The sequence below is a fragment of the Solanum pennellii genome, chromosome 1 (genome assembly GCF_001406875.1).
Source record: "Solanum pennellii chromosome 1, SPENNV200".
Taxonomy (NCBI): Eukaryota; Viridiplantae; Streptophyta; class Magnoliopsida; order Solanales; family Solanaceae; genus Solanum; species Solanum pennellii.
This window is the reverse complement of record NC_028637.1, coordinates 98,081,736-98,108,628: the sequence shown is the minus strand read 5'-3', so window position 1 is coordinate 98,108,628 and position 26,893 is coordinate 98,081,736. Positions and strand designations below refer to the sequence as shown.

At 33.7% G+C, this 26,893-nt stretch overlaps 4 protein-coding genes across 4 annotated transcripts in view; 2 read left to right on the top strand and 2 right to left on the bottom strand.

Annotated features, from left to right (window-relative positions):
* LOC107028635 (putative B3 domain-containing protein At5g66980) overlaps positions 1 to 1,608 on the top strand; it is a 3,197-nt gene extending 1,589 nt beyond the window's left edge. Inside the window, exon 2 of the mRNA XM_015229782.2 lies at positions 1,112 to 1,608. Coding sequence (XP_015085268.1) covers positions 1,112 to 1,429 — 318 coding nt within the window. The 3' untranslated portion in view covers positions 1,430 to 1,608. The remainder of the gene's footprint in view (positions 1 to 1,111) is intronic.
* Positions 1,609 to 1,681: 73 nt separating this feature from the next.
* Positions 1,682 to 7,409, bottom strand: LOC107007936 (SUN domain-containing protein 1-like). Its single transcript, XM_015206795.2, has 2 exons — positions 6,190 to 7,409; positions 1,682 to 2,273 (listed from the first exon to the last, which is right to left on the bottom strand). Exons 1-2 carry the CDS (start codon positions 7,285 to 7,287, stop codon positions 1,977 to 1,979), a joined length of 1,395 nt encoding a protein of 464 aa, XP_015062281.1. The 5' UTR covers positions 7,288 to 7,409; the 3' UTR covers positions 1,682 to 1,976.
* A 1,438-nt stretch (positions 7,410 to 8,847) lies between these two features.
* Positions 8,848 to 13,040, top strand: LOC107009347 (pre-rRNA-processing protein TSR2 homolog). Its single transcript, XM_015208667.2, has 5 exons — positions 8,848 to 8,973; positions 9,094 to 9,313; positions 9,553 to 9,641; positions 10,480 to 10,593; positions 12,533 to 13,040. The coding sequence occupies exons 2-5, from the start codon at positions 9,112 to 9,114 to the stop codon at positions 12,746 to 12,748; spliced, it is 621 nt and encodes a 206-aa protein (XP_015064153.1). The 5' UTR covers positions 8,848 to 8,973; positions 9,094 to 9,111; the 3' UTR covers positions 12,749 to 13,040.
* Positions 13,041 to 14,105: 1,065 nt separating this feature from the next.
* LOC107027831 (protein argonaute 4-like) lies at positions 14,106 to 19,081 on the bottom strand. The gene is made up of 22 exons (XM_027912615.1): positions 18,920 to 19,081; positions 18,585 to 18,790; positions 18,275 to 18,490; positions 18,058 to 18,194; positions 17,886 to 17,983; positions 17,718 to 17,815; positions 17,458 to 17,620; positions 17,267 to 17,383; positions 17,086 to 17,193; positions 16,868 to 16,930; positions 16,673 to 16,786; positions 16,406 to 16,574; positions 16,168 to 16,280; positions 15,940 to 16,077; positions 15,722 to 15,852; positions 15,570 to 15,635; positions 15,396 to 15,459; positions 15,201 to 15,312; positions 15,034 to 15,107; positions 14,849 to 14,943; positions 14,714 to 14,745; positions 14,106 to 14,596 (listed from the first exon to the last, which is right to left on the bottom strand). The coding sequence occupies exons 1-22, from the start codon at positions 19,073 to 19,075 to the stop codon at positions 14,421 to 14,423; spliced, it is 2,646 nt and encodes an 881-aa protein (XP_027768416.1). The 5' UTR covers positions 19,076 to 19,081; the 3' UTR covers positions 14,106 to 14,420.
* Between the last annotated feature and the right edge of the window lie 7,812 nt (positions 19,082 to 26,893).

Here is a 26,893-nt window from a genome sequence, read left to right as displayed (position 1 = left end):
GCTGGTAGGGGTGGGGGTAGGAGTTTAAAAATAAAAAATTGAAGTTAAAAATTTTTTAATAAAGCAAAATTAATTTTTTGGTAGGGGGTGGGGTTGGGGGTGCTGGCTGGTGGGTTGGGGGATCAGGGATCGGGTGAAAAAAAAAATTTTAAAATTGAAAATATTTTTTAAAATTAATGTTTTTCTAAAAAAAAAATGTAATTTGAAATCGGAGAAGAGTTTTGAAAAATGTTTTTCATAATTTTTGAAGGGAAGTCATTTTTCTTAATTTGAGGAAAATGAGTTGATTTGGAAAACTTTTTTCAGAACTTTTGTCCCAACCAAACATGAGAAAATTGGAAAACATTTACACTTTTTCCAGAAAATGTTTTCCTTCATACCAAACACACTCTTAACATTTACACTTTTTCCTAGATATATATATGCATTAAATATCACTCCATCAAATTTTTGATGAAATGGATACGCTATTACGAAAAGGTAAATTTAAGATATGAATTTTCCAGTTTAACCTTGTTTTGTCAAATAAAAGACTCAAATTTTTAACTTTTCTTAGAGAGGTGCACCCGATCATCATCGCACAGACATTATACGATACTTCAAGTGTGGATTCACACATCTATATTTAAATACTTTTTAAAAAATATAATACTATTATATATGATTTCAAGAGAGGTGTATGGGTTCACGTTAACCCCCTCCAGGATACGCCTCTGCTTATATATATATATATATATATTACAGGGTGTGAGGTGGTGGATGTGGGGCTAAGGGGGGAGATGAAGATAAAGACACATTAGAGTAGTTGCAAAGCTAGAAATTTTGTTAATAGTGTTCAAAATTTTAGTAAATATCTCTAAAAGTTATTTTTAACCTATGTATATACAGTATCTCAATAAATGGTGTCCGATTAACCAGCATAGATTAATGTAGCTATGCCCCTGATTGGAGTGTGAAGGGTCACATAAATGTGAAATGTCCTTTGTAAATTTATATTTTCTTATTTCTACTTTCATTTTCACACCCTTACATCACTATACTTGTTTAGAACTATCTAATAATTATTTTGAGAAAAAAAAGAGTCTAGTAACACTAGTTTGTTTGTACACAGGTTTTGCCAAAGGACTTTTGTAGAAAATTTGGGGAGAAAATGAAAGAAAGAAGCAAAATTAAAGACTTATGTGGGAATTTTTGGGATGTATGTATTGAAAAGAGTGAAGATGGAGTTGTTACTTTCATTGGAAAAGGATGGGAAGATTTCATAAAATATCAGTCTCTAAAGAATGGATATTTCTTGATATTCATATATGATGATGAAAGGGACTCTTCATTCACTGTCAAAGTATTTAGTACAAATGGTTGCAAGAAATCAGTGCCTATGACAATACAAAAAACTAAAGGAAAAGACCATGTCATAGTGGTTGAGTAGTCCGTTTTCATGCACCTCGATTATATTTCTAAGAGATACGTATGCCTTTATTCATGTTTTTGTGGACTTCGTGTTAAATTATATTTGAAGAGTAGTAGTGTATGTTTGATTAGTCGCAGCTTTGCTAATAATATATCAACAATATGTGTTTGACTAAAGTTTCAGCCAAAATTCATAGATAAACTGGAGTTTTGCTATTTTTTTCTTTAAAACTTTGTCAAATACCTTAATTATTTAAAAAATAAAACAAGATTGTGGAAAAATAAAACTAATAATAAACTGGAGTTTTACAGGACAGTCATCATCTTTACATCTCATAGAAGGGAATAAAATCATCAATTTTACAGCAGTTCAGCAGCTGAAACAAACAAGACATTTTTACACCTAGCCCCACTCGGAGCAGGTTAATCACAGAGGGCATGGATCTCAAATCCACACTTAGCCAAAAGATTATAACTCACATGTAGGATTGGGTTCTACCAGAAAGACACAATAGCACTACATAGTTAAGGAGAGGAATGTCAAAATAATTTAAATCATTTTACCATCAAGACTGCATTACCAAGGAGCTTGGTTCACGGCCATGTACCCTCAATCTATAGATGCACGTGTGTGGCTGCCCATGGTTTGATGTGAAATCAAACCTGATTGTGTCGACAACATTAGAGCCTGCCGACTCTAAAACATCAAAAGTCTGTGCATTGCTCTTGTCCAGATCATACATGAACTCCGTCAAAAGAACCATCTTCTCACTATCAGCTGCTAGGTCAGTACCCTTTTCATTATGGAGCCATCCTGATATCCTGCCGTTCTTTGGAGCACTGGATCTATCGTAAGCAACACTCTGTTCAAAAAATCCTGGGTTGTTAGTTTCTGGGTACAGAAATGTAACCACACACAACCAAAAATCCTTTTCGACTAGGTTGTATCCGAGCCAGCTTATGCACCAGAAATCATTCAACACAAATTTTTTTTTCAGAAAGTATATGGTAGTATGAATAGAGTTCTAATCACAACGGAACTGTTAACAGTGAGTAAACATATCTATAAGTCGTGTCATGCTGGGGAAGATCAGTATTGCCATAATATACTTGCCAGAGTGCATCTATCTAGGCTTTATAATGTTAATGACTCAATTATTCAAGGATTGAAGGCTAGAGCTCAAGAGGATAACATAGATTGGCATAGCTCAGAATCCATTATTGCCATTTTACCTTTTCTTATCAAGTAAAATGAATCATTGCAGTTGAGTTTTTCAATTTAAGTGTTAGGTTTGGGGGAGTAGGAGGCTATGCATAATGCTTACAATACATACTTCTATACGGTGGACGCAAATGGTTCAATGTTTTCATACCATGTTAAGTGATTCACTTCCCAAATGGTATAGTTCTCATACAGTTTCATCCTACATTAGCCATTAGGACATTTACTAATATATCTCTTCTACCAATGTAATTTAAGGGCCTCCAGCTGTTCAAGCAAGGTCAACATGCATGTTACAGCACACCACCCTTTTGCTTATGATCTTTTCTCAATGACCGACGGATATAATCATTAACAGCTTGCTCAAGGTATGAATATAGTTCTAAGAAGACAGGCACATAAGTGCACCTTATAGCTATGTTGCTCGAACTCTTCAAAAATGTCAGCCGGAGCATGTCAGTCCTCCAAAAGTAATGTACCTTTGGAAGATCCGACATGAGTAACATTTTTTGAGAGCCAAACAACACAGCCATAAATGCTAGACCTCTAGTCTCAAAGAGAGAAGCATCCCAAAAGTAGTTACTGAAAACCCAGAAAGTCCAACATGCCATATATAAAATTAGCAATTCAGAAAAAATTACACATTAGTCATTACCATAATCCTTTAAGGCCTCAATCTCTAGCTTGCTATGGAATTTTCCTTGGTTGATGTAACTAACATCTTCATCGTTCACAAACTAATGCATAAAGGTGCAGTTTACACAAGATTCTAAAGCTAAGGCAGCATTATAACTCCATAGGAAGCACTGCCCTTCATCCTAACCTCTGAACAACCTGACTTAAATAAGAACGGTTGCAACACGGACTATTGAAAACTCAAGTCTTGCTGCCATTAAGCATATCCATCTAAATTATACTTTTTGTTTCATACAATTGGAAAATGATTTTTATGACCGAGGAACTCATCTAGGACCAACCCTTGGAAACAACAGCAGACCTCGTGATTAGGAAACATTATAGGCACACGTCTCTATTTTTCTCCACTTAAATATCAAGCTTAATTCAGATAATGGGGCTCAATTTGTGACCTAAATCACAAATACCTCAACCTTCCCCACTTGAACAAAGATCTTGGGCACAATTAGAAAATGTTCTATTGGATGAATGATCAACAAAATAAATCCTAGTGCTCATTAAAAAAGTGTTGCAACTCTGCTCTGACTCAAGATACTTGAAGAGAAGAGGGATAACCTTATGCTCTAGTTGTTTTCTTTGTGGGAAGGCATTAGAGAAAGTGAACCATATATTCCTACACTGCAAGTATACCCAACAACTATGGAGGATTTTTTTGAAGCTCAAAGGAATCTCCTGCACCATTCCCAGGAAGGTCTCAGAGGCTTCGAAGAGTTGGGAGGCAGCAGGGGGTGAATGCAAAGGATAGAGACAGATGGAGAATTATCCCTGCTAGTATATGGTGGACTATTTGGAAAGAAATGAGTTCTAGGTGTTTTGAGAGCATCGAAAAGGATGTCCATTAAGTCAAGTTAAACTACATTTTATTGTTATACTTTTGGTGTAATCAAGTATACTCCAATGACACTGTATCAGTAATTGATGTTTAGACTCAATATAGACTGAAACAGGTGGATAAGGAGACATCTGCATATAACAGTACAAACCCATGTACTGTTTTGTGACATATAAGCATGTGATCACAAATACTCTATGTAAGGATATTAAATAAATGGCATTCAATTACTTAACCATGAATGCTCGCTAAAAAAAAGGCTTACCAGGCACTCTAACAATGAGAAAATAGATGTTATTTACTAGTTCAAAGCAACAAAAGGAAGGAAATAAGAGAGGAAGGAGGGGGGGAGTATGTAATCAAAAGGTGATATTTATAGTGATGCTACTGAATAATAGATAGTGAAGGACTGAAGGCAGAAAAATATTCAAACAAAATAGACTAGCAAGTATTGTTAAAAAGGTAGGAACTAGGAACTGCCATAAAAATAAGGTCCACTTCAACCGATGGAAGAGATCAAATGATGAAGCTGTTCGGCAAGCAAAGAAAAACAACGATGAAATATAATATAAGCAAACAAGCGAATACATCTTGGTCTGAGTGGTTTTGGTCCCTTCACCTGATAAGAACCTAACCAGGAAATTCTCAGCAATCAATAACAATAATGTCCTCATGCTAGGATATCAGCAGCATTAGTCATTAGAGCAGTTATTCAGTTTGTGTGCAAAGACAGAGGTAAACTCCTAAGAGAGAGATGTAATGAAGGCAAATGAGGAAGTAAAAGAGAATTTGAGTTCATGGAGAGTTAGAAAGTTCATAAAATAAAATAAAAATTGACAAATGGTGCCTACTTCTATTTTTTGATTTATCTGGAATGGAAGAATCAAAAATGTTCTGTGCGATCTCAACTCCATTCATATCCTTAGAGCAAAATATTTGCTTAATCTTTTTTGTTGGCTAGACCAGACCCCTGATAACTAATTGTGACTATTTTCTGGAATGTGTTAACTCCCTGGTGTTTAACAGGAGCTATCCCATTTTATCACTCTTTTATAACATTTGATGCATCTTCTAGATGCCTTTGATGAATTTTCTTACTTCATTAAAAAAGAAAAGTAAAAGAGAAGAGTAGGAATAAATAAGAACGACTCTCAACTATTACATGTCACTGGTATGTCGTTGTTGTCTCAACTATTACATGGGTATCTGGAGCAGACATGATAGTGCCAGTAGACTAATTAGTATGAATGTCGCTCACATGAGTTTTATCGCCTATATTCAATCAATTTCCAGACAACAATTGTTTTTTGTTAATATCATACCATCACTATTGCAATGGCCACAAAAAGCTCACATTACTAAGACAAGGCAGCATATCAATTGTAAATATCCCTCATCATTAAATGCACAAAGATGAACAGAGAATGGGTTTGCTATGCTAGTTAAAGATTCTTACCCAAAAAATAATCTCTTACTAAGAAAGAGAATACACCTGGCCTAGCCCAAGCCTACACTATCAAAATTTTAAATCCATAAACTTAACTTATGCATTAATTGAAGCCCTAGGTGAGTCTGTGAAGCACACAAATCATAGGCAGCCCTAGATGGAAAATACTTTTGATCTATTGAAACTGGAAAAACTATTTTAGTTGTACACATTTATATAAGCTACTTATGTTTCTTTTTGATATTCTTAATTTACATCCAATATGTTGTCTATACATAGAGGGATCAATTCATGCTGATACTCGTAACTCCCATGGATCAATTTCAATTGAAATCAAAATGCCAAGCTCAAACTTAATTGTGCTCATAATGACTCACATTAATACACCTGGGCAAACATTAGAAGTCGTCAAAAGCTTTATCATCACATAAAAAGTTACTCATCGCATGCATAATCACATATACATGTGAGGCTCAAATAAACACACCCTACTTAACAATCAGTTTCAGCACCATAACAAGCAAACAAAGGCAAACATGATATATTAGAATCATTAGATGATCCAATAGAAAAAAGTGTTACCTTTGCAACATGTTCCAAGGTGACAGCTTCAGGTATAATAGCTGTTCGAAGCCGAATCTGGACAAACCCGCTATCCCCTTTAAGGGCAAAACACTGACCAGGTTCTCCAAAGCTGGGAGTGAGTATCTTGTCAGCATTATTACTAACAGCATTTCGGTTAGTTAACCGACTAAAAACATCACCACTACCAGACTTCGTAATAAATGGCTCTGAGTGCTTCACAACACGAGCCCCTCCGGAGGACAATGCATAATCCACCCTCCCTAATCCATCTGCAGCATGTTTCTCTATCTCTTTCTCCACCATCTGCCTTGCATATACCCGAAACTCATCCAAACTCTTATCATCAACTTCACTGCTACCTTTCATCTTCCTGTATTCCTCCAACATATTTTCTACCTCATCCCTGGACACCCAATTTTTCTCTCTAAATTCACCCATCAACTTCTCCAGATTTTTGCTTGTGCCACTCACTTCCTTCAACTTCAACTGCAATTCCTCCACTTTATCATCCATCTTCACACTCAATTCATCCCTCACATTCCTAATCCCCGTATCCAGTTTTTGATCAATCACATCAATTTGCACTTGCATCATTTTCGTAGTTTTCTTAACAAACGACTCCATTTCAGCAAATTTCCCATCGAAATCCCCAGAAATTACAGCGAGACCATCAGAGTCGCTCGTTTGATAGGAATTCCCCACAAGTCTACGAACCATCTGAACTAAACCAATTAACACAATCACCAACAATAAATTCTTAGTAACAACACTAACCACAGTCAACCACCTCGGCTTAGGCGTCTTGGTGTGCTTCTTCACTGCTGATGCCGAACCGCTAGGGCGACGTGTAGAGGATGTTGGAACATTGGTTTGGGGCAATGTTTTCTTCACCACTTGAATCGCATCTCTGCTATCGCTTCTGTAGGAAACATTGGGGGTGGAGATTGGATCCGCTGCCGCTGCTGCTGCTGCGGTGGCGGTGGCTAAGTTGGAGTCGGCTAAATCTAAGGCGGTGGGTTGCTTCTTCTCTACGGCTCGGCGACGGGTTGAAGCCGTGGCTGGATTAGCCGAGATAGAGACTGTAGACGCTGACATTTGTGGAAAAAATTGAGATGAAAACCCTAGAAATTGAGAGGGAATTTGGAGAAGAAATGTGGAGGGACGTAAAAACTTGAAGTGGAATTCGAATGAACCGATTCGATCTCTATTCCTTTTTGACTTTAAGTCGTCGTTTTAAATTTGAATTTTCAAACTCTCAAAAATTGCAAACTACCTAAAGTACTTATTAAATATTGGATTACCATTTAGGATTTGTTGCCTAATTTGAATTGAGGTGATTTTTAGAGTAGTAATTATTATTCATCTAATAATAATATAATTTTAAAAAAAATATATTTTAAAAATAAAAATACAATAACACCAAAAAATAAATAAAAAGTAATTAAATTGATTTTACATGAGGTAATTATCAGAAATTCACAATTTCTTTTGTAAACTGAAGGATGTAATTATACTTAACTAACTGAGTTAATATCTCAAAAGTTCCTTTAATTTTGAAAATTTATCTAGCAAAGTCATTGAACTTTATTTTGTATCAATAAAATCACTAAACTTGGACATTTCTATCAATAAAATCACTTAATCAAATTTATTATTAAAAATATATTAACATAGCAAAACAAATTACTCGTATATTTTCATATCATATAACCCAAATCCACAAATAAATAAAATTGAAGAAAACTCATTAAATCGGGACAAACTAAATTACCAAAACAAAACTTTTATGATATTATTGAATAATTTACTTCTTGATTTGTTAAATAAATGAATATCTTTTCTTAGTGAAACATATTTTTGTATCACTGTAATACTAATACCATAATAATTTGCCTCTTTAATAAAAAAAAATGAGTACAAGTACTATAGCAAAAAAAATAAAAATAAAATCCAAAACATGAAGAAAAACAATCAATAAATGTCAAAAATAGAACAAGTATTTATTAATTAAGTTCTTCAGTGCGCAAGATTTTCATATGTTTCCTGCTATAAATAATAGGTAAACCTTACTTTTCCTTCGTAATTTTCACTGTTTGCTATCGTTAGATTTGTTCAAACTTGAAAATAATATTTTTTCAAAATTATTAATAAATAAGTTTTTAAATTTGAATTTGTGTTTGCACACACATTTTAGTTGATTTTTAAAAAAAGAGTTTTGTGAGAGGAAGCGGAAGTTTTTAAAGAGATTTCTTTAATTTATTTATTTGTGAGATTTATATAAAAATAATAATTTATTTTGCTACCAATGCTTAGTTATGTCAAGTCATATTTCTAGTCAAATTTTGATAATAAATTATGCATATTTTAATTTGAGACTTTTATCCGATGTAATAATTATATTAGTATGAAATAGTTTTTTAAATTTATATGAGTTAACATTTTAAACTCATACTATTCAATAAGAAGTTATAAATAAAATAATATAATTTTAAAATATCACAATACCATATTTGTCAACATTTATGGAATTTACATAAATTAATCCTTTTAAGTGTAGTGACTTGAAAATTAAATAATAAAGATTTTGCTAACCAATTCAAATATAATATATTTTGTTTGTTTGTGTAGCTTTTGCAATAAGCAATTATTTTTATCTACAGCATTTTATATTTATTTATTCATTTTTTTACTAAAAAAAAAACATAAAAAGAAAATCAATTCTGGAGCCCTAATTTTCGACCCGCCACCATTTTTCTTTTTCTTCCGGCAAAAACCCTACTGGTAATTCTCCTCCCGATGAAGATTCGTTAACTTAATCTCCCAATTGACAGGCTGAAAGGATTAAAATCTTCTTCTACTGTTGTTTCCGTTAACAATTACGATTCTTCATTGTTTTTGCAGAAGCGAGGAGTGTTTAGAATGGACGGCGGCAGCAGCAACGCACCAGTTCAGCAGCTGACGGCGGAGGCAGCTGCACAGCTACAGGAAGGTATCGGTTTGGTGTTAACTAGATGGACTGCTCTTCAGATGGCTATCGAGAACGAGTGGGGTGGCCGAGATACTCGTGAGAAATCCAATCAACTCAATGTTGACATTTTTTCCGCTTTTACACAATCCAAAGGTACTTCTAATTGATTAATACGCCGTCAGTTTATTCAACTTATTAGGCGCTGCGTTCATGAATAAAAAATATTTTTAAAAAAGCATTCTTTTTGGAAGAAACTGAAAAGGGAAATTGAGAAGGAGAGAGTAGCATATTAAAGCTAATCACAGCTGCTAATATTTCTTTGTTTCCTTCCCTTGTGTTATTTGATTAAAGTATTTGTTTTTTTGTGGGTTCCTCCTTGTTTTGTTATGCAGAAAAAGTATACATGGATGATATAGAAGAAATTCTAGATGAGTTCATGATATCTCTAAATACTGAAGTCAATGATGGCAGCCTTGAGGAGGTACAGGAACCCCTTGTCGGTGTAATTTGCATTATCTTTGTTGTGCTTTTTGGCTGTTAGCCTAACTCAAAATATTGTTAGAAAATTAAGTACACATTGATGAATATATATATTGTTGTTTTCATGAATGTTATGAGTTCATGTGTTTGAACTTGGATATTTCATATTTTTGCTTAGTCTAATTATATAGTATTTGCAGTCGGAAGTTTGAATAGTAAAAGAGAAGGTATTTATGAAGTTCTGCCTGTCGTTGTTGAGTATTATAACTCTTTGAAGAAATATGTGCTCTTCCAATGAGAAACCGGAGTTTTGCTTTGTAGGTTAGAAGATTGAGCTCTAATCTATCTCTCTCTGAAAAAAAATGAGTAGAAAGTTTGGTCTTTAAAAATGTAGGCTCCTCTCTCTGCCATCAAGTGGCTTTCTATGTTTCAATACCTCATAAGGAGCAATCTGTAGATATTAAAATAACTGTTCAAGCAATCAAAGTTCTAGATGATGATCGTCGGGTTCTAAGGCCCATTTACAGATTTAGAAGTTTGTGGCTATCAGGGTTCTCTTGAGTCTTGCTGTCTTGACAAACAGATGATGTTAGAAGGGCCAAGACCTTTTTGTTCCCAAATTAATTAATAAATTAATTATTCTTCCATCTTGGACAAAATTGGGGTAAGTTATATGAATCATTTGTAACGCTCTGCTATATTCAGACCTAAATCATCAGATAATATCTTGTTTAGAGATTCTTTTTGTTTCAGTCTGATCGATCATGCATGTCTTTAAGGTTCTAGAGTCAATTCTGATGTATGCTTCCATAACAATTATTATTTTTTATCTCTATCAGGTAGCAGAAAAATTGATGTATATGCATGAAGAGTGTCTGGAAGGGGATTTCAATTCAATCAAAGTGCTAAGGGAAACAAATGTTGGGAGGAGACCTGCTACTTATGTCAGACAAGTAAGCATCCCTTTTTATACGCATAAGGTTTGCTGTATCCTATCACCTGCATTACAAATAGTGATAAAGAATAACTAGTATATTGAGTGAGTTATTTCTGTAGAAGAGTTGAAGGCCTTAATTCATATTCTTTACAAATGAAGTCTGGGCATATCAGGTATTTGACAGAAGTTACTGTATGAGAATTGAGGTGAAGGTTTGTGGGTTATGCACCTGTGTTGCTCGTTCTTAGGAAATAGGAACTTCAGAAGAACTAAAAGAGTACCTTCAAGATATGCAACCACTTTGTAACATAAGGAGGACTGTGCTCATTCTCACATATAAAATGGTTGTTAGGATGTGCATGTTACCTAACATGGTAGTATATTGATCAATCTACTACTCTTTGACCCCAAATTAGTTAGGGCTCACCATATGAAAATTCTATCTGACAAGTTAACTGATCATTTTATTAATGTAAACCAACAGTAGAAAATGCTGAATATGTTCAGTGTGCAAGAGGCTAGAAATTCAATTCCATATCTAATTCCAGGAACTGAGAAACTCTAAACAGTGTGTCTACATCATGTACATCAGCCTTTTCCACCACAAATATATCAAAACCAGACATTTATATTTCACTTAAGGCAGTCTCGTTTTCCCTGTTGAAGTACTTTTGGTTTCTTTCACTACTCTCCAGCCACTAAATACACAAAACAAGCTCTGTCACGATGTAGTTGTTCTTGGAATACACTTTTACCTAAAACAAATTCCAGATCAAGTCCCACTGCTGGTTGGTAATTTTGCAGTGAATGAGACCTCATTCGTATATGTTCATTGACGTTCGAATAAAAGTATCTGTGCAAGTGTGCATACAAGTAACATCGTTAGTGTTACTTCTTAAGTTCCTACTCCTGAAAGAGGAAATATAGGGGGATTTGTACTATATGTTGGAGTCCTAGTTACCTCCAAATCTTTAAATCTCCTCTGAATTTGATGTTCCACACCCATTGATTCTATGTCAGCCAGTAGGAAGTGTTTTTTACTGCTATGGTAAATTAATCAGGGAATAAGTCCATCAAAGGGCCCACATATGGGATTACACTGGTTATGCCGTTATGTTGTTGGTGTTGTTCAATTCTATCAAAGGGCCATGACCAGCCCAATGATCCATCCAAAAAGCAATTATTCTGCTATTACAAACTTCAAAACCAATTTTAGCCTTATAACAAGGCCAAAGATATCTGACGGCCTTCCAAGCGCTGCATGGTGTTCTAGCATCACTGGGGAACACCTGTAGCCTTCAACACCATATTTGTTTTTAATGTCGCCTGATGTTAAACCTCTATAGACACTTCGTTTAAAGCCTTAGTGGACATAGTTACTCGATAGTTGTGTGGGTGGGAGGTAGTAGGTACCTAAGTCTTATGAGAAATTGGTCTTTCTTTCAACCCTCTCATATACCATGCAAATTTGTTATAAATATCGTAAGATTTGTTCCCCTGTTGCAAAGTAAAATTCCCTACCCGTAATTGTTGTATGTTGTTATTCTATTGAAATGTCACTTTCCTCTTCTGGGTTGGGAACATTATTATAATACTTTCACTTGCTATTTATTATTCGAGAGTTCTTCCACAAGGACGGTGTTCCTGAATTTTCTCGTTAGCCCCAAAAGTTGTGCTTGAGGAGTACTATGAAATGTCGTGAACTTTCTCCAGCTGTGTCCTCTTGAATTATTTTAAGCAGCCACAAAATAAATTCCCATCTCAGTATGATTCCGGTCATATCTTGAGCAATATCATTCCCAAGTGGAAAGTGCCTTATGTTGAAACTATTGCTGTCTTGAATATTGCCCGTGTAATTCATCTTTCTTAGAAATCTCTATGAAGAAAGTAAATACTTTCGTAGATTTAAGTGAACAATGATTGATTTTATTGCTTACTTTTCCAAAATTTTCCAGGATGCTAGTGATGACGATGACAGTAGCAATGATGGGGATGACCGAAATGAGAACTTTGGCAATAATTCATCCGATATGGCAATTGATTCTATGGAAAGCCAGCCAAGTTTGGGTCAGGATATGATAGTTGAACCCGTGAGAAAGCAGCCAGCTGAAGTGGACCCAGACGGGTGGACAACAGTATCTACAAAGCGTAACAAAGGTAGAAGGAATTAAAGCACTAGAGACCCATGATGGGGGTAAAACGGAACCCTACTACTCAGTCCTACATATATTTTTTTTTTGTTCCCTTGCCTTAAAATGAAGGAATTTTGGAATATTAGAGAAATAGTATCGTAGTAGTCGTAATTGTTGTGATTGTAGATTGGTTTTGCTTCCTTGTTCGTCAATTGATTATCCACCAATTTTCTTCAAAGATACAATTATGCTATAGTGTAACAATGAATTTTTGTATTTGAGGCCTCATTTGATGTTGCTTAATGTAATTAGTATTCCAACTTTTTCATGACATAGACCCCCCCCCAAAAAAAAGGAAGAAAAATACTCCTTCAAGACAACCAGATTGTTCTAAACGAACAATATGATTACTATCCATTGTTGGCTCCGTGTGCATGCTTAGGAAGCTAACCAACTTAACCAGATATCATACACAGATGTAAATGGCCAATTTTACTAACTTATTAGCAGTAAAATAAAGATTGTTTCACTCTAATAGTCATCAGATATTCATTTTTCCATGTACCAAGTTTAATGCTGCTGATAATATTCATATACTGTGTGTCTGGTGCACATGGTCAAAGCCAGGAGCTACAACAGGCAGCTAGACTGAGGGACACTTTGCACTCTGGAACATATGGCTTACAATACTTTCAACAATAAAAAGGAAGGAGTAAGACCCAAACGCCACCATTTCCCAAGCCACCTAATCATAGAGATAGAAGGGAAAAGAGGAAACAACTGATCCACCATCCAAGTGAAGTGATGAAGGAACCTAAAAGCTCAATGTCGATGGATCAGTGAAACAAACCCTCTCAGAGCTGAACTCCAAGCACTTCAAACAGAGCTGACTATAGCAATGCAACACAATCTTAGACCCTTTAGAAATTTAACTCCGACTCGGATGAGGTTATCAGAAACTACTGATGTCCTCAATCACTAATATCCTGTATTCTCTAACTTTTACTTTATAGTTGGTGTTGGTAAACTTCAAACAAAATCCTCATCTTATATTTGTGTATATTTCCATCAGTTCTTGTAGTTTTCGCTGTAATGACTGATGGATTTAGCTAGAGTTCAAGTGCGATGCAGTTTTCTTGATAAAGTACAAGTCTCTGCTTCACCAGCAAAATGGCTGAGAAGTTTACTAATCAAAATAGCCCAAAATCCAAAGATCTAATCTACAATCACCTATGTGATTGAAGCTTTTTCTTGTTGTACTTGTTATCATCATCATCTTATCCTGAACATTTCGATGATCAACATCTCAAGACTGGTTTTGGCAACTGAGTATAATATTTTGAGGATCACAAACACCAAAGAGGAAAAACATGAAGATAGCAAAGATAATTAGATGTCTCATAGCAAATCATGTAGATAAATAATTTGCTGAAAGGTCTAAACAGCAAAACAAAAGCTCCCAACAACTTCTATCCTATAACAATGCCAATGCAATGGCATACCAAAGGGACACAACACAAAAGCACAAAGGACTATAGTTTACTAATTTCTGGCATTCGTCCCCAACATAACCAGAAATTAGCATAATTTAGTTTTCTCCACCAACAGTGGGGGCTTAGACAAAAAGTTGATAAAAAACAAAAGACTTGTAGTGACAACACTACATAGTTTTAAGATTCATCACATTACAGAACCAGAAATTTCCTTTAGCTTAGCAGAAGAACATTGAACTGCGAACATTCTTGTGAAGCCGAGGCAATTGAGGGACTAGCACAGTACCAGCTGTTGAAACTCCACCATGGCTCGAGGTGGCCTCAGAAATTTCATCAAACTTGATAAACTGTGCCACCTGTGCTGCTGCCAAGTGAGCATAACATATAGGTGCAACTGCTCGAAAAAAAAAAGAAAAGTTCATCAGATCAGAGTATAGTAGTAGTATGTCATCATATTCTATCTTTAACACCGTAAAGCCAGTAAAGAATCATAATTCCAGATTATTCTTACCAACAGAGATGGCTGTGGTACTTCTCTGATACCTGCAGTCAAGTAGTAGAAAAGATAAAATAAAATCTCTCGAGGAAGGATTTATGAAATTAGTAGCAGACATTCATAGAAGAAGGAGATTGCTTGCTTGCTTACACATAAGACAATGAATGGACCAGCTCTTGCATGTCATCTGCTGAGAATCCAATTTCATCATGCAGAATATGGTAGTGTGTAGGTCTTGTTGTTCCCTGAATAGCAAAAAAGATGATAGAAGCTCATCATAAAAGCAACTAATATGAATTGCAGAGCAGACTCAGAAAAAGGATTTGCAAACACACAATAGGTCCAGCATGAGCACACATGTAGAAGTCATTGGTCTTTGGATGGCAAACTGCATTGTCAATCACAGTCCCTGGCATAGGAAGATATTTCAAGGAAATTTCTACAGAATCAATCAAATCGTACTACACTAACAACACAAGCTAGGTAGCTCAAAACTACAAACCAGGAGGAACATTATCCGGTGAGTTGGTCTGGAAAAATCTTGTGTGGTGGTTCTTTTGTGCAACAATGACAGTGAACTTTGGAGACCAACTTTCTTCCAGATGATTACAGGCCTAGAGAATACAGTCGTATTTTGTGATCAGAAAGAGATTAGATTTCAGGGAAAAACTAAGCTGCAGTTACTGCACATCCAAACCTCGATAATCTGATTGAGCTCAATGTTTATGACTTGGTTGAACTGGGACTCACTTACTCCATCTCTGTACATCAGAGACAACTTTATCATTAGCAATGATTACCTTTTAATGTGCAGTAATTAGAAGAAACCAAAAAACTATTACATAAGAAACAGGTTTTGATGAAATTATACCTGAAGATGATGATATGCTCAGGTTTCACATTTTTAGAACTAACGTAGAAGTCCCTGAGCAGCTCCCTGGAAGCAGGACAAACTTCCTAAGCAACAAAATGTATGCAAAAAAAATCTCTAACCACAAACAACTACATTGAATCAGCAACTACCTGAAAAGGCCCTCATCTACGGTATCTGATACTTTCTTGTACAGAGAATCTATCATTTCCAGCTTGGGTGACTGTGTACAAACAGCTGCTCGATAGCGTGAAATAAAGGGCCATTGTCTAGAGCTGACCACCTGGCGATCTCAAATCCATAAAGTCAGTGACAGTCTAAGACCAAGAGAAATAAGCAAAGAGTAAAATGAGCAATAATCTTTTACTACCGCTGCAATGGATGGAGCATCTGCTCGTCCAGGTGAGCCATGAGAGACATCCATCCCAATAATAATAGTGGGGACCTTGGAAATCTGAGGTAGTGTAGGGGAAAGCTCTGTAGTCAAAAAGGAATTCATGCCACCCAGCTGCAAAGAAGCACCAGATATGAAATAAGTATTTAACCAAAATCAGGAATCACTTGTAATTGTTGCAAAAACTGTCAATTCAAATCTTGCCTTTGCATTGATTTTCAAGAGCACATTGGTAAGGTACTGATCATTGATCTTTGTTGGAGCAATGCATTGTGTAACAATTCCAAGATCAGCTAAATTCCTTTTCTTCCAGGGGCCTTCAGTATGGAAAATTACCAGGAAAAAGACAATTAAAAAAGATATTCCAACCATTATTATTAAAAATAACAATTAAATATAAGATCCTGAAGAAATCAAGATTAGTTGGTTCTAAGGCAACTACCATAAAGGTCAGAGTTCTTTCTCTCTGGAAGAATGCATAGAAGGAACTGAGGTGGAGCTGGAAGTTTTGACTTCAATTCTTCTAGCATTTTCTCAACTCTCACAGGAGCAGGATTTCGCCTGTACTGCTGATTCTCCTCAAAGATATGCTGAAATGGTGGACTGATGAACTGCATTGGTGATGTAACATGTTAATAATGCAGAAAAATAATTTTACACAAAACACACACACACATATTGCACAACCCAGAGTTGGATAGGTACTTACAATTCCTTTCATTTTCCCACACCTTTGTAGATCCATACAAAGCTTACGAACATCACAACGGGCAGAAAAGTTCACAGCTGCCCAACGCTCAAGTTTGACCGGTTCAACCAATCGCTATATTGGGAAGACTCAAATTAAAGGTTGAGCATGGATTAATCATGGGAACAAAGTATAAAATGATGAGCAAGACACTACCTTCTGGTTAAAATTCCATCTTCCATTTCTAGGAAACAAGTCTTGATCATCCCCCACCCTCAACTGTAGTAAAAGTAATAAGAAATATGAAGTCTTGTCAATCATATATACCGTACAAACTCGAATTCTATAATCCACAGTGCAACCTGAGAAACATTTAGCAATTAAAAGTGACAAAAGAACAACAACAACGGTACATTGAACATTGACTATGTCACCTTTGGAGTTGGCAAGATACGACCATCAACTTGAGTAAACTGATCACTGATCGAAATTCCAGCAGATCCAAGAAGTGGATCAGCCTTATAGTTGCTGGTCTTTAGGGCCTGCATGTACGTGATGGTGAAATGCATAGCTTTTATGAAATGAGGAAAAACTACAATTGATTCAAGAGCTTACATCGGTCAATGCTCTCATCCTCTCTTGGGGCTTTTGTCGGGACTTTTCTACAAGGGAAGCTCTTTGTAGATTGGACAGGGCCTTGGTGTAGCGTTGCAGAGACACCAGAGTGCATAGCTGACAAGACAAGGAAAAACTGTGAGGTCACAACCTTAAAAGTTGCATATTAGCAGGTGTTAGTTGTCTAGTACCTCAAGAGGAATATATGTTGGGTGCTTTTGTTTCCCAACGTTAATGCAGGGTAAATCTCCAGAATATTGTAAAGGAATACGGCGATGATAAGTGAAATAATCATACACAGTCGTCTCAACCTCTTGCACTCCCTCATCCCCATTTTTCTGCTTTAACGTGAAACTGAAATGCAAAAAAACTGAGATTGAATATGTGCTTGATATCAAATCAGTCCAGAAAATGTGAAAAGGCAAAATGGATTCATAATGAACAAACTGACGTCTGCTCATTGCAAGGCTTATCACTGACGCCGGTGATTTTGTATTCCCTATTTGAAGGGCTGGTCTTGATCCTCAGACTCTTCAGCATCCTCTTTGCCTGGACAGAGGAGCAAATATGAAAATTTAGAAGTTACAGGTGCAAGGAAAAGAGAATAAGTACTAGTTACCTTGGACCAATCAATCTGGTAAGGTTCTTTTGCATTTTGATTGGCAAGAAGGAAATCAATCACTGCTCCTGGCTTCACAATCATTGTGGTTGACACATCTGCAAATTAAAAAACCATAAGATAGTGATACGGGGGGTGATAAAATGTAGTGATTTGCTGGATAACAATTTACCCATGTTCAATGAAAGGCCTCCCTGCGTGGCCCGGAAGCTTGCATGGAAACCTCGGCATCCTGAAACTCCTCCACCAAGATCAACAAAGTTTCGAGGCTCATTGTGAAAAAAAGACTGGCGCACAATAAGGCAGCCCCTGTAACGAAAAACCACACGAGTTTTAGGAAACCAGAATAAGTTATCACTTATCCAAGAAAAAGAATAAGCATTCCATACCGTTTGGCAGCATGTTGCCTCAGAATTATATCAAGCACTCTCACTGCCTCTTGATACTGCTCAGAATCTTGTCCCCGGAGTGCATTTGCAATGGCTTGCATTGGTATTTTTGCAGCATACTTAATTACCACTTTGTATGCCTTTGACCATGGCTGCTTCTTTGATCTTTTCCTATCAACATCACTTGGGCTCCCATCGGGGCTGCCTCGATCAGTTCTGTACATATGAAGCAAACTTTAGCGGATAAATACCATTGGTTACAACAAAACCATATAATAGAAATGCACAAAGAAATTTAGCACTACTGCACCTAGATGATGAGACGTCCTCCAGGACAACATCAAACTCTAACTTGTTCCCAGGCAGTGCACCAATAGTGAACAAGCTCTTCTCCCCATCATAAGCAAAGTCTTTGCCAGCTAGCTCCATTGAATATGTTTGGTGGACCTTGTCAAGGATTTTTCTTCCAACTCCTTTCACCTCTACGGGGTTTCCATCTTCATAATTTATAGCAACCTGAAGCAATAATGATCATTATTATCTAGTGTAAATATAAATATATCAAGCCAAACACATAGCATTGCAGATTGTATTTACTATTTAGCTCAATCAAATTGAATGCAAAGTGAATAGATGAAAGCTTACGCTATAGTGGAAGAAGTGCCCATCAGTGTTGTTCATCCCTACTTTGAAATGGTTGGTGAGTAGGCGAATCTTCTGTCCCTTGGACCCAGTTCCTTGTCGAGCCATAGGATGACGGTCTAATTTTGTTGCTGTACCTTCATCTTTTGAAGAGGCCATTCGTAATAACCTAGGACCAAAGGAAATATACTCAATTCATGATTTGATCGGAGAAGGTTAAAACAACAGCAATGGAATTGTATGTGCCATTAGCTTTATAAAATGATACAGTGTCATCATTCAAGTGGGAAAACAAATTATGAAAACCATACTACAAATATCTTTCCTACTTTATTGTATATCTATAGTAATTATTCACATCAGTGCAGAGTAATACCTAGTAAAGAATCAAGGAACTCATGAGAACATCCCCAAGAAAAAACAGAAAGAATAAGCTAAAATAAAAAACATGCTACAATTGGTTCTCTATTGTATGCAGCTCAAGCTAGGGGCAAACTGCAGATAGTAAGTACAAGAAGAATAACAACGTACAAAGTACACTAGTATATTAAATATGGATTGTGGAAGGCCTTTAAAGAGTTTAATAAAGGCAGTGGACTATTCCACTAGGCATGTTAATGTTTTGAGTTTGATCTTATATTCTTCCACATACGCACCCGCGAAGAGACATGATTATACTTTCAAATTAACAAAAAATGCACCATTTCGAACAACTTAAGCATGTAAGATTAGCTAGGCACATCTTACAATATGGTGGTAACGGGAAGATTCAAATGACACACAGTAGTATCTAATTTTCAGACCATTTTAGCCTAGTTAGGAAGAAAGAGCCATATAAATGAGAGTTTAGTAAGTAACGAAAAGACTCAAGAACATGAAGCAGCAACAACAGAATACCTCATGAAGTCATACATGCAAAGCAAACATGGCTTACCTAATCAGCAGTTCAATTTCCTTATGCAACAAATACAGTAGTTCCAACTCTTCAACTAAAGATTATTAACACATACATGTAGAGTAAAAACAAAAAGCATCTCAACGTATTAAAAAGGAGAAACAGAGAGGGAAAGGATATAAATTGCAAGTAGAACCTCTTTTTCACCTTCTAAAATCAGACCTTAAAACCTCTGCAAACAGCTAAGAAAAATGAATTATTCAAATTTTCTTTGCCTTTGTAAGTAAAGATATAACCATATCCCTAATCCACTTTAATGCAAAAAGAACTAGAGGACAAATATATCCTTTTTTTGGCAAATCTTTTAGTAAATGCACCTTCATTTTACAAATGACTAGTATAATTATCAATTTGTATTGCTATTTAGGAGGGGAAAAATCATCTTTATTGCTGGAGTTGCAGTAGTAGACCAAAAAGAGCAAGGGATTTCATTTTTAGTAAACAAACTCAGAGCACATGGGCTGGACTAAGAGGTTGACTAAACAGATACTCCATTAATGAAGAGCTAAATACACACACAACTCAACATGCAGATAGCACAGACAGACACTGATACAAAAAGCAGAAGTAAAATAAATCAAAGCAAGAAAAAAACAAATATTCTTACAAGTTACAAATACTGTGTTATATACATATATGAATCAAGATGAATATACATATTCAGAGAGCAAACAAAATCACCATACACAAGAGAGAGTATTTTGTAAGTAATGACACTACAAGAATCTTCTTATAAGGATAAGAAGATGCTTAAATACTAAAAAAAGGTCACAAAACTTTACTACAATAATAAATAATGTAGAAACATTGAGATTGATAACAGCTGCTATGAAATTAAAAGCACTTTTTTTCCTTTTCTGGCTGATTAATAATGGTTTCTTTTCAAAAACCCTTTTACCCAAAACGGAAAACAAAACGATTTCCAATGCTATGGGTTACTGTAAAAGTGAAACATCCATGGAAGACCAAGCAACATAAGATCAAAAAACCATTATATTCAAAACCTTCACATACATACAGTGATATCTTGCGTACCCATAAAAAAAATCTTTCTTCAAAACCCTATATCTTTCAAGAAACACAGCATGTTGTAAACAAGCTAAAAACAAGAACCTCTATCATAATGCAGACGAACAAAAAACAAGAAAAAACTATCAAGAAACAGAGCATAATGTGTACAAGCTAAAAACAAGAAAACCTATCAAGAAACAGAGCATGTTGTATACAACAAAAAAAAACAAGAAAAATCAAGAAACAGAGCATTATATAGTCTACAAACAAAAAAAAACAAGAAACTCATCAAAAACACAAAAGACCCATTTAAAATATATAGAAACACCCACCTCATGAAAACCCCATTGATATACAAAGCAAGAAAAACCATCATAACACATACACAAAGAGAAAGAGAGCATAATATAGTATACAAACAAAAAACTAGAAATTTATCAAGAACACAAAAAAAACACCACACCCATCTCATGACAACCCCATATATTGTATGTACAAAGCAAGAAAAACCATCAAAACACATACACAGAGAACCAGCGAAGAAGAAAAAACCTTAGAAAACTCAGAACGATGGAAAAAAAAAAGGTTGCTTACTACAAATATGCAAGGTAATGTATATATAGCGGTTGTGGGGTAGCAATAGAAGTACCCTATTGGCACACACTGCGTCTACTGCTGCTGCTGCAGCTACCAGTAGTAGTAGTAGTATTATACCGTATTTTTAGTGGTGAAAAAACCGTACGGACGAGGCCCACCTCTCTCTCTTCTTGTCCTTTTTCTTATATTTCACGGTATAATATTATACTGAATATGTTATTATTGCTAGTAACAGACTCAGAATAGTATTAATATATGTTTGAATTAGAATATTATTAGGTTAAAAGGAGATAATTCAGTGAAAATATCAAATTAAAGAATATTAAAAATATTTAAAGTTAATTGATGAAAATAGATATATCACTAATATAATGAAAACAATTAAGGTAAGTCTGTTTAAAAAAGAAAATGATTTGAAAACCATTTAGATCATGTAGTAAAATATAATGCTATTATGCAAAATCACTTATTTTTTTAACCAAAAAATAGACCAAATAATTTTATTCTCTAAAATATAATTATTATTTACTCAAAAAGTACTTTTGAACTTTCAAAAGTATTCTTAAATAGTACTCTAACTTCTTGGGGTTTCTTCTTGACATAAAATAATGTTAGAAAGGACAAAAAAGAATATCACATCTTAAATATAAAGTATTTGAAAATCAGATAAATCTATGAGTTGGAAGAAGTTACTTAATTTGGAAAAATAATTTTGGTGACATAATTGGGCCCTTTAGATAATGTGACATAAAATAGCTCAAAATCACATGAAATATTAAGAGAAATGTATCCAAAAATAATCAATATACACTTGGAATCTATGAAGCCCAATATCTCAATAAGTCATACAACTAACCCTTTGAGAGTGTTTTTAAACTAACTTCCAATCTTGGGAAAATGGAAAAATAAATTCAAAAAAGTATATGTAAAATTATGATTTTGATTCTTGCGATATTTAATTAAGAATGTTTTTTAAAGACTGAATTGAATTGTCGTCGAAAGAAATTTAGTATTTTGTAACAAAATTTGTATAAAATTGAAGTTCATTTTTTCAAACTGATAAAACCTGATTGACGAACTTTCCACATCCAAGAAAAGACATTCTAATCTCCTATCTAAATGTCAAGTATAACTCATAAGAAGACACCAAAATTTTATTCCAAAATAATTTATTTTTATCTCTCATATAGCAAATGATCCGTTAAATATAAAATACCCCTTTTAAGATATGACATTCTACTAATAATATAAAATAGTTTCAAAAGTAAATTCTTAATGTTAGATTAGTTAGAGAAAATTATTAAATTTCATATTTATATCCCGCAGAAGTTCAAGAGACTTTATAATAACGGATAGATCAAGTCAAATCAAATAAAGGGGAGTGGAATGACAGTTTAATTTGCCAAAATAATTACTGAATAAAATTTAATTTATTTGTGTTTCAAATTTTAATTTTGAAAGAAAAAGTAATTATAACTAAATATAAATAATACAATTTTCCACATAATCTCACTCAACCCTAGCTACCACACAACATTATTTTCACACCAAATCACCTGTCTATTACTCGACCTTAAACAACTATAGTTAGAGGATCCATCCAATAACTTAATGACATGTTTGGGTCATCTAACAGGTCAGGCCTCCTCGTTGTCATTTTAACTAAGAAGATAATACAATGGGTACCTCTGCTATTGAAGGTTTATTAGTTGTTCAGATCGATTGTCATAACACCTAAAAAAACTCAAAACTTAAATTTTTTTTGAATTAAAGTAGATTTAAGTTAAATTCATAAGAGAGAAAAAGACCGAGTCAACTTTGTATAACAATGTATATATGTGTATCACATTTTATATGTTTTTATACATTTTTTTACACCTATAAATATAATAATGTCCAAGTCTTGTATATAACTATTAGAAATTCGGGAGAAAATCGAATATCTAGGGTTAGATCTGAGATTAGATCTATACTAAATTTAGTGAAATCCACTAATCTAGGACTATAATCAGAATAAATATAGTTCGTATGTCAAACAATAATGTATAAAACTCCGTGGATAATCTCCTTTTATAATTTTTATTTCCAAATCTTACTTAAAAAGACAGTCCATATCACTTTTAACCGATTTCAAATTCTATATCCAATCTCTTTAAACTATTTCTAACAAATTTAAACACCCCTTCAAACAAATCAAATCTAAAATTTAACAAGTTCGATATAAAATAAATAAATGAATTTATCATATAGTACGTGTATACATATGAAAAAAAAAAATAACTAAGAATTGAGTAGTACCTTAAATGTAGTTTAATGACAATACAACTTTCGAAGAACAATTTTCTCCACCGTTAGGGAAGAGAAGTTAACACCTTTTTATATGATTTGAGTTTTTTTTTTTTCCCTTCCCTTCCTATTTATATATAAAAAAAAATTATTGCTCATAATGTTTTTTCCTATTTTGATTGTCAACATAATATTAATAATTTTGTAATATGTAAAATATTATTTATTAATAGTGTCAGAGCCAGCTAGATTTCTACTAAGGGGGTTAAAATTTTCTTTGAATAACATATTAAAAATTTTAATCATATTTACACTTGTATTATAGAAAAATAAGTTAAATTTACCTATCATTGTACATTTTTTTATAATACAAAACCATAAAATTATACATTTGACCATATTTGTTCCCATGTAATAAATAAAATAATATACAATGACTATTGGCTTGACTTGAAAATACACCCTCACATTTTTCTTTATACTCTTGACCCATTCAATTAAATTCATTTTTTTTAATTAAAATAAACTCCTTTTAGTTGAATACAAATGAATTATTAAAATATTTTATATGACTTGAAATAAATGAATTTTACAAATTTTAAAAATGTATTGATTTGTTTTTATTCAGAATAATCCTTTTTTAAATGAGATAGTCAACAAATTGTAAATCACAATTAATGACTATCTCTTCTTCTAGAATCTGGTAATAATTAGCAAATTAATTTGTAGTAATTATTAACAATTCATTTATATTGGACTTGAGGGAATATTGAGTTAATGTTTGGTCATATTTTGGAGAATTTAAACAAATTAATCTTTAATATGTGTTTGACCAAAAAAATTTAATTAGATTTTAAAAATCTAAAGTTTAAATATTTATCAAGTAGACCAAAACTTTTTCAAAATTACAAAAACTAAAAATTGAAAATTTAAAATCTATGATCTACTAAACTAGTCTATTACATGGCTAGAAAAAAGGCAAATTATTATATATTTAAGGATTTTAAAAATATAATAATATAATTAAATTACTCGTTTCGACTAAAATAATTGATTATTCTCATCTACTTGAAAACAAAACAAAAAAATTACTCCAACAAAAAAGAAAGAAAAAAGAGGAACTCACACAATTCTGAATTTGTTTTTGTTAAGTTTTATGGATCATAAATAACATCGAGGTTTTTGTTATATTTATTTAAGCTTCAAACTCGAGAGTTTAAAAATAAATAAATTGAAAATAATTTTTTCTAGTTTATTAGTTGTTTGATATACAAATTAAATTATTCTGAATTATAGATCTAGACTAATCGATCTCACCAAATTTAGTATAATTATAATCCCAAATTTAATCATGTATGTTCGATTTTATCCCCAATCCTAAATGGTTATATACAAGACTTGTATATTATATACTTATAAGTGTATACAAGTGTTCATAGTGTATAAAAGATGATATACACATATACATTGTTATACTAAAGCTAACTTCCTCTTTTTCCTTAGGTTTATTTGAAATTTAACTCAAATTTTACTTCAAATCGATTCAAACAATGATGTATAAGTCTCTGAAAAGGATGAGCTTTAAGAGACTGATTTGGAATTCTTATAGAGTGGAACCATGCAGTATCATACACGAGATAGATCTTTCAAAGAACAAGGTCTTTTTTGAATCAATCAATTCATTTTGGATCGCGCAGATCTTTGAATAGGATAAAGAGTGGATCTGTTCATTAGCTCTATGATCCCCTTCTATGTTTTTTAAATTCAATTCTTGTCTAAAATCAATTCATAACTATTAAACGACTTCGATTTTCGTAACCAATCTCCTTAGACTATTTCTATCAAATTTAAACAACACCACTTTTAAATTTCTCACAAAATCAAATTCAATTTAATGAGTTGATACAGATCAGAAACGAAAAAATAATAATTGTACCTAAAGATTGAAATGTATCTATTACATAAGATTTATATACATATGAAAAACAATTGATAAAGAATTGAGTACCTGTATCTAGGTTTTTGATGATGCGACTTTTGATGAACCATCCTCTCCATCGCCAAAGAAGAGAAGTTGATGCCCCTTCTTGAAAGAAAATAATTGTTGTGCTATAAGGTTGTGCGCCTATCTGGCTTGGTTTTGCTATCGCTTCTATGTAGGGGTCGGCTTATGTGATTTGATTTCCTTGTTTTTTCTTCCTATTTATATAAAAAAAAATGTTTTGAAAAATTTATTTCCTAGTTGACCGTATAAAATACTGATAATCTTGTAATAAGTACATACCATTTATAAATACTCGCGGAACCAGATGGAAGTCTACTAAGATAGTTTAAAATAAGTCTAGTTTTAAATATATACAATAATTTAATTAGTTTATAATAAATATAACCGTTTTTTATTTACGTAATAATAGCCAAGGTTATAAAAAAACATACATTGACTATAAGGTATAACTCGTCAAAACTTATAGAAAGTATACACTGGCTATACAATATAACTATCTATGCATGAGCTATACATTAAGTTTGCATTGTGATACACTCAAAAATGTTAATATAGTTACTTATACATGAAATATACACTGACTATTCATCCTCGATCAAATCAAACTCACCTCTAAATAGCCTTAAATTTTAGATAAGAATTTTTTTCGATACTTTGAATCTTTGAATAAATAATTCGCTCAAAACAATTCATGACTATGCTATGTCGATTTTTATTTATTTTTTAAACAGAAAAAAGGAGGAGGAGAAGGAGACTGAGAAGATGAAGAGGAGAAGAAATAACTTAGGCTACAGAGGAGAAGGCCCAATAGCCCTTTTTCGGAAAATTACGTGGCTAAGCAAACTTATACTATTTAATTACTCATATAGCTATAGTTTGTTATAATTACCACTCGCGACTAACATTATACATTAATTACTTGTACTAACTTCGAGTTTGTATAATTTGTCATGTTTGTATATGTATAATTCGCCAGGATATACAAATAAATATGTATAATATACAATTTTTTAACCTATATAAATATACAATTCATCTCTCTCCCACTCTCTGCCTTCTCTCGCTCGCCTCTCTCCTCCCTCTCTCAATCTCTCTCGCCTCTCTCCTCTCTCTCAATCTTGCT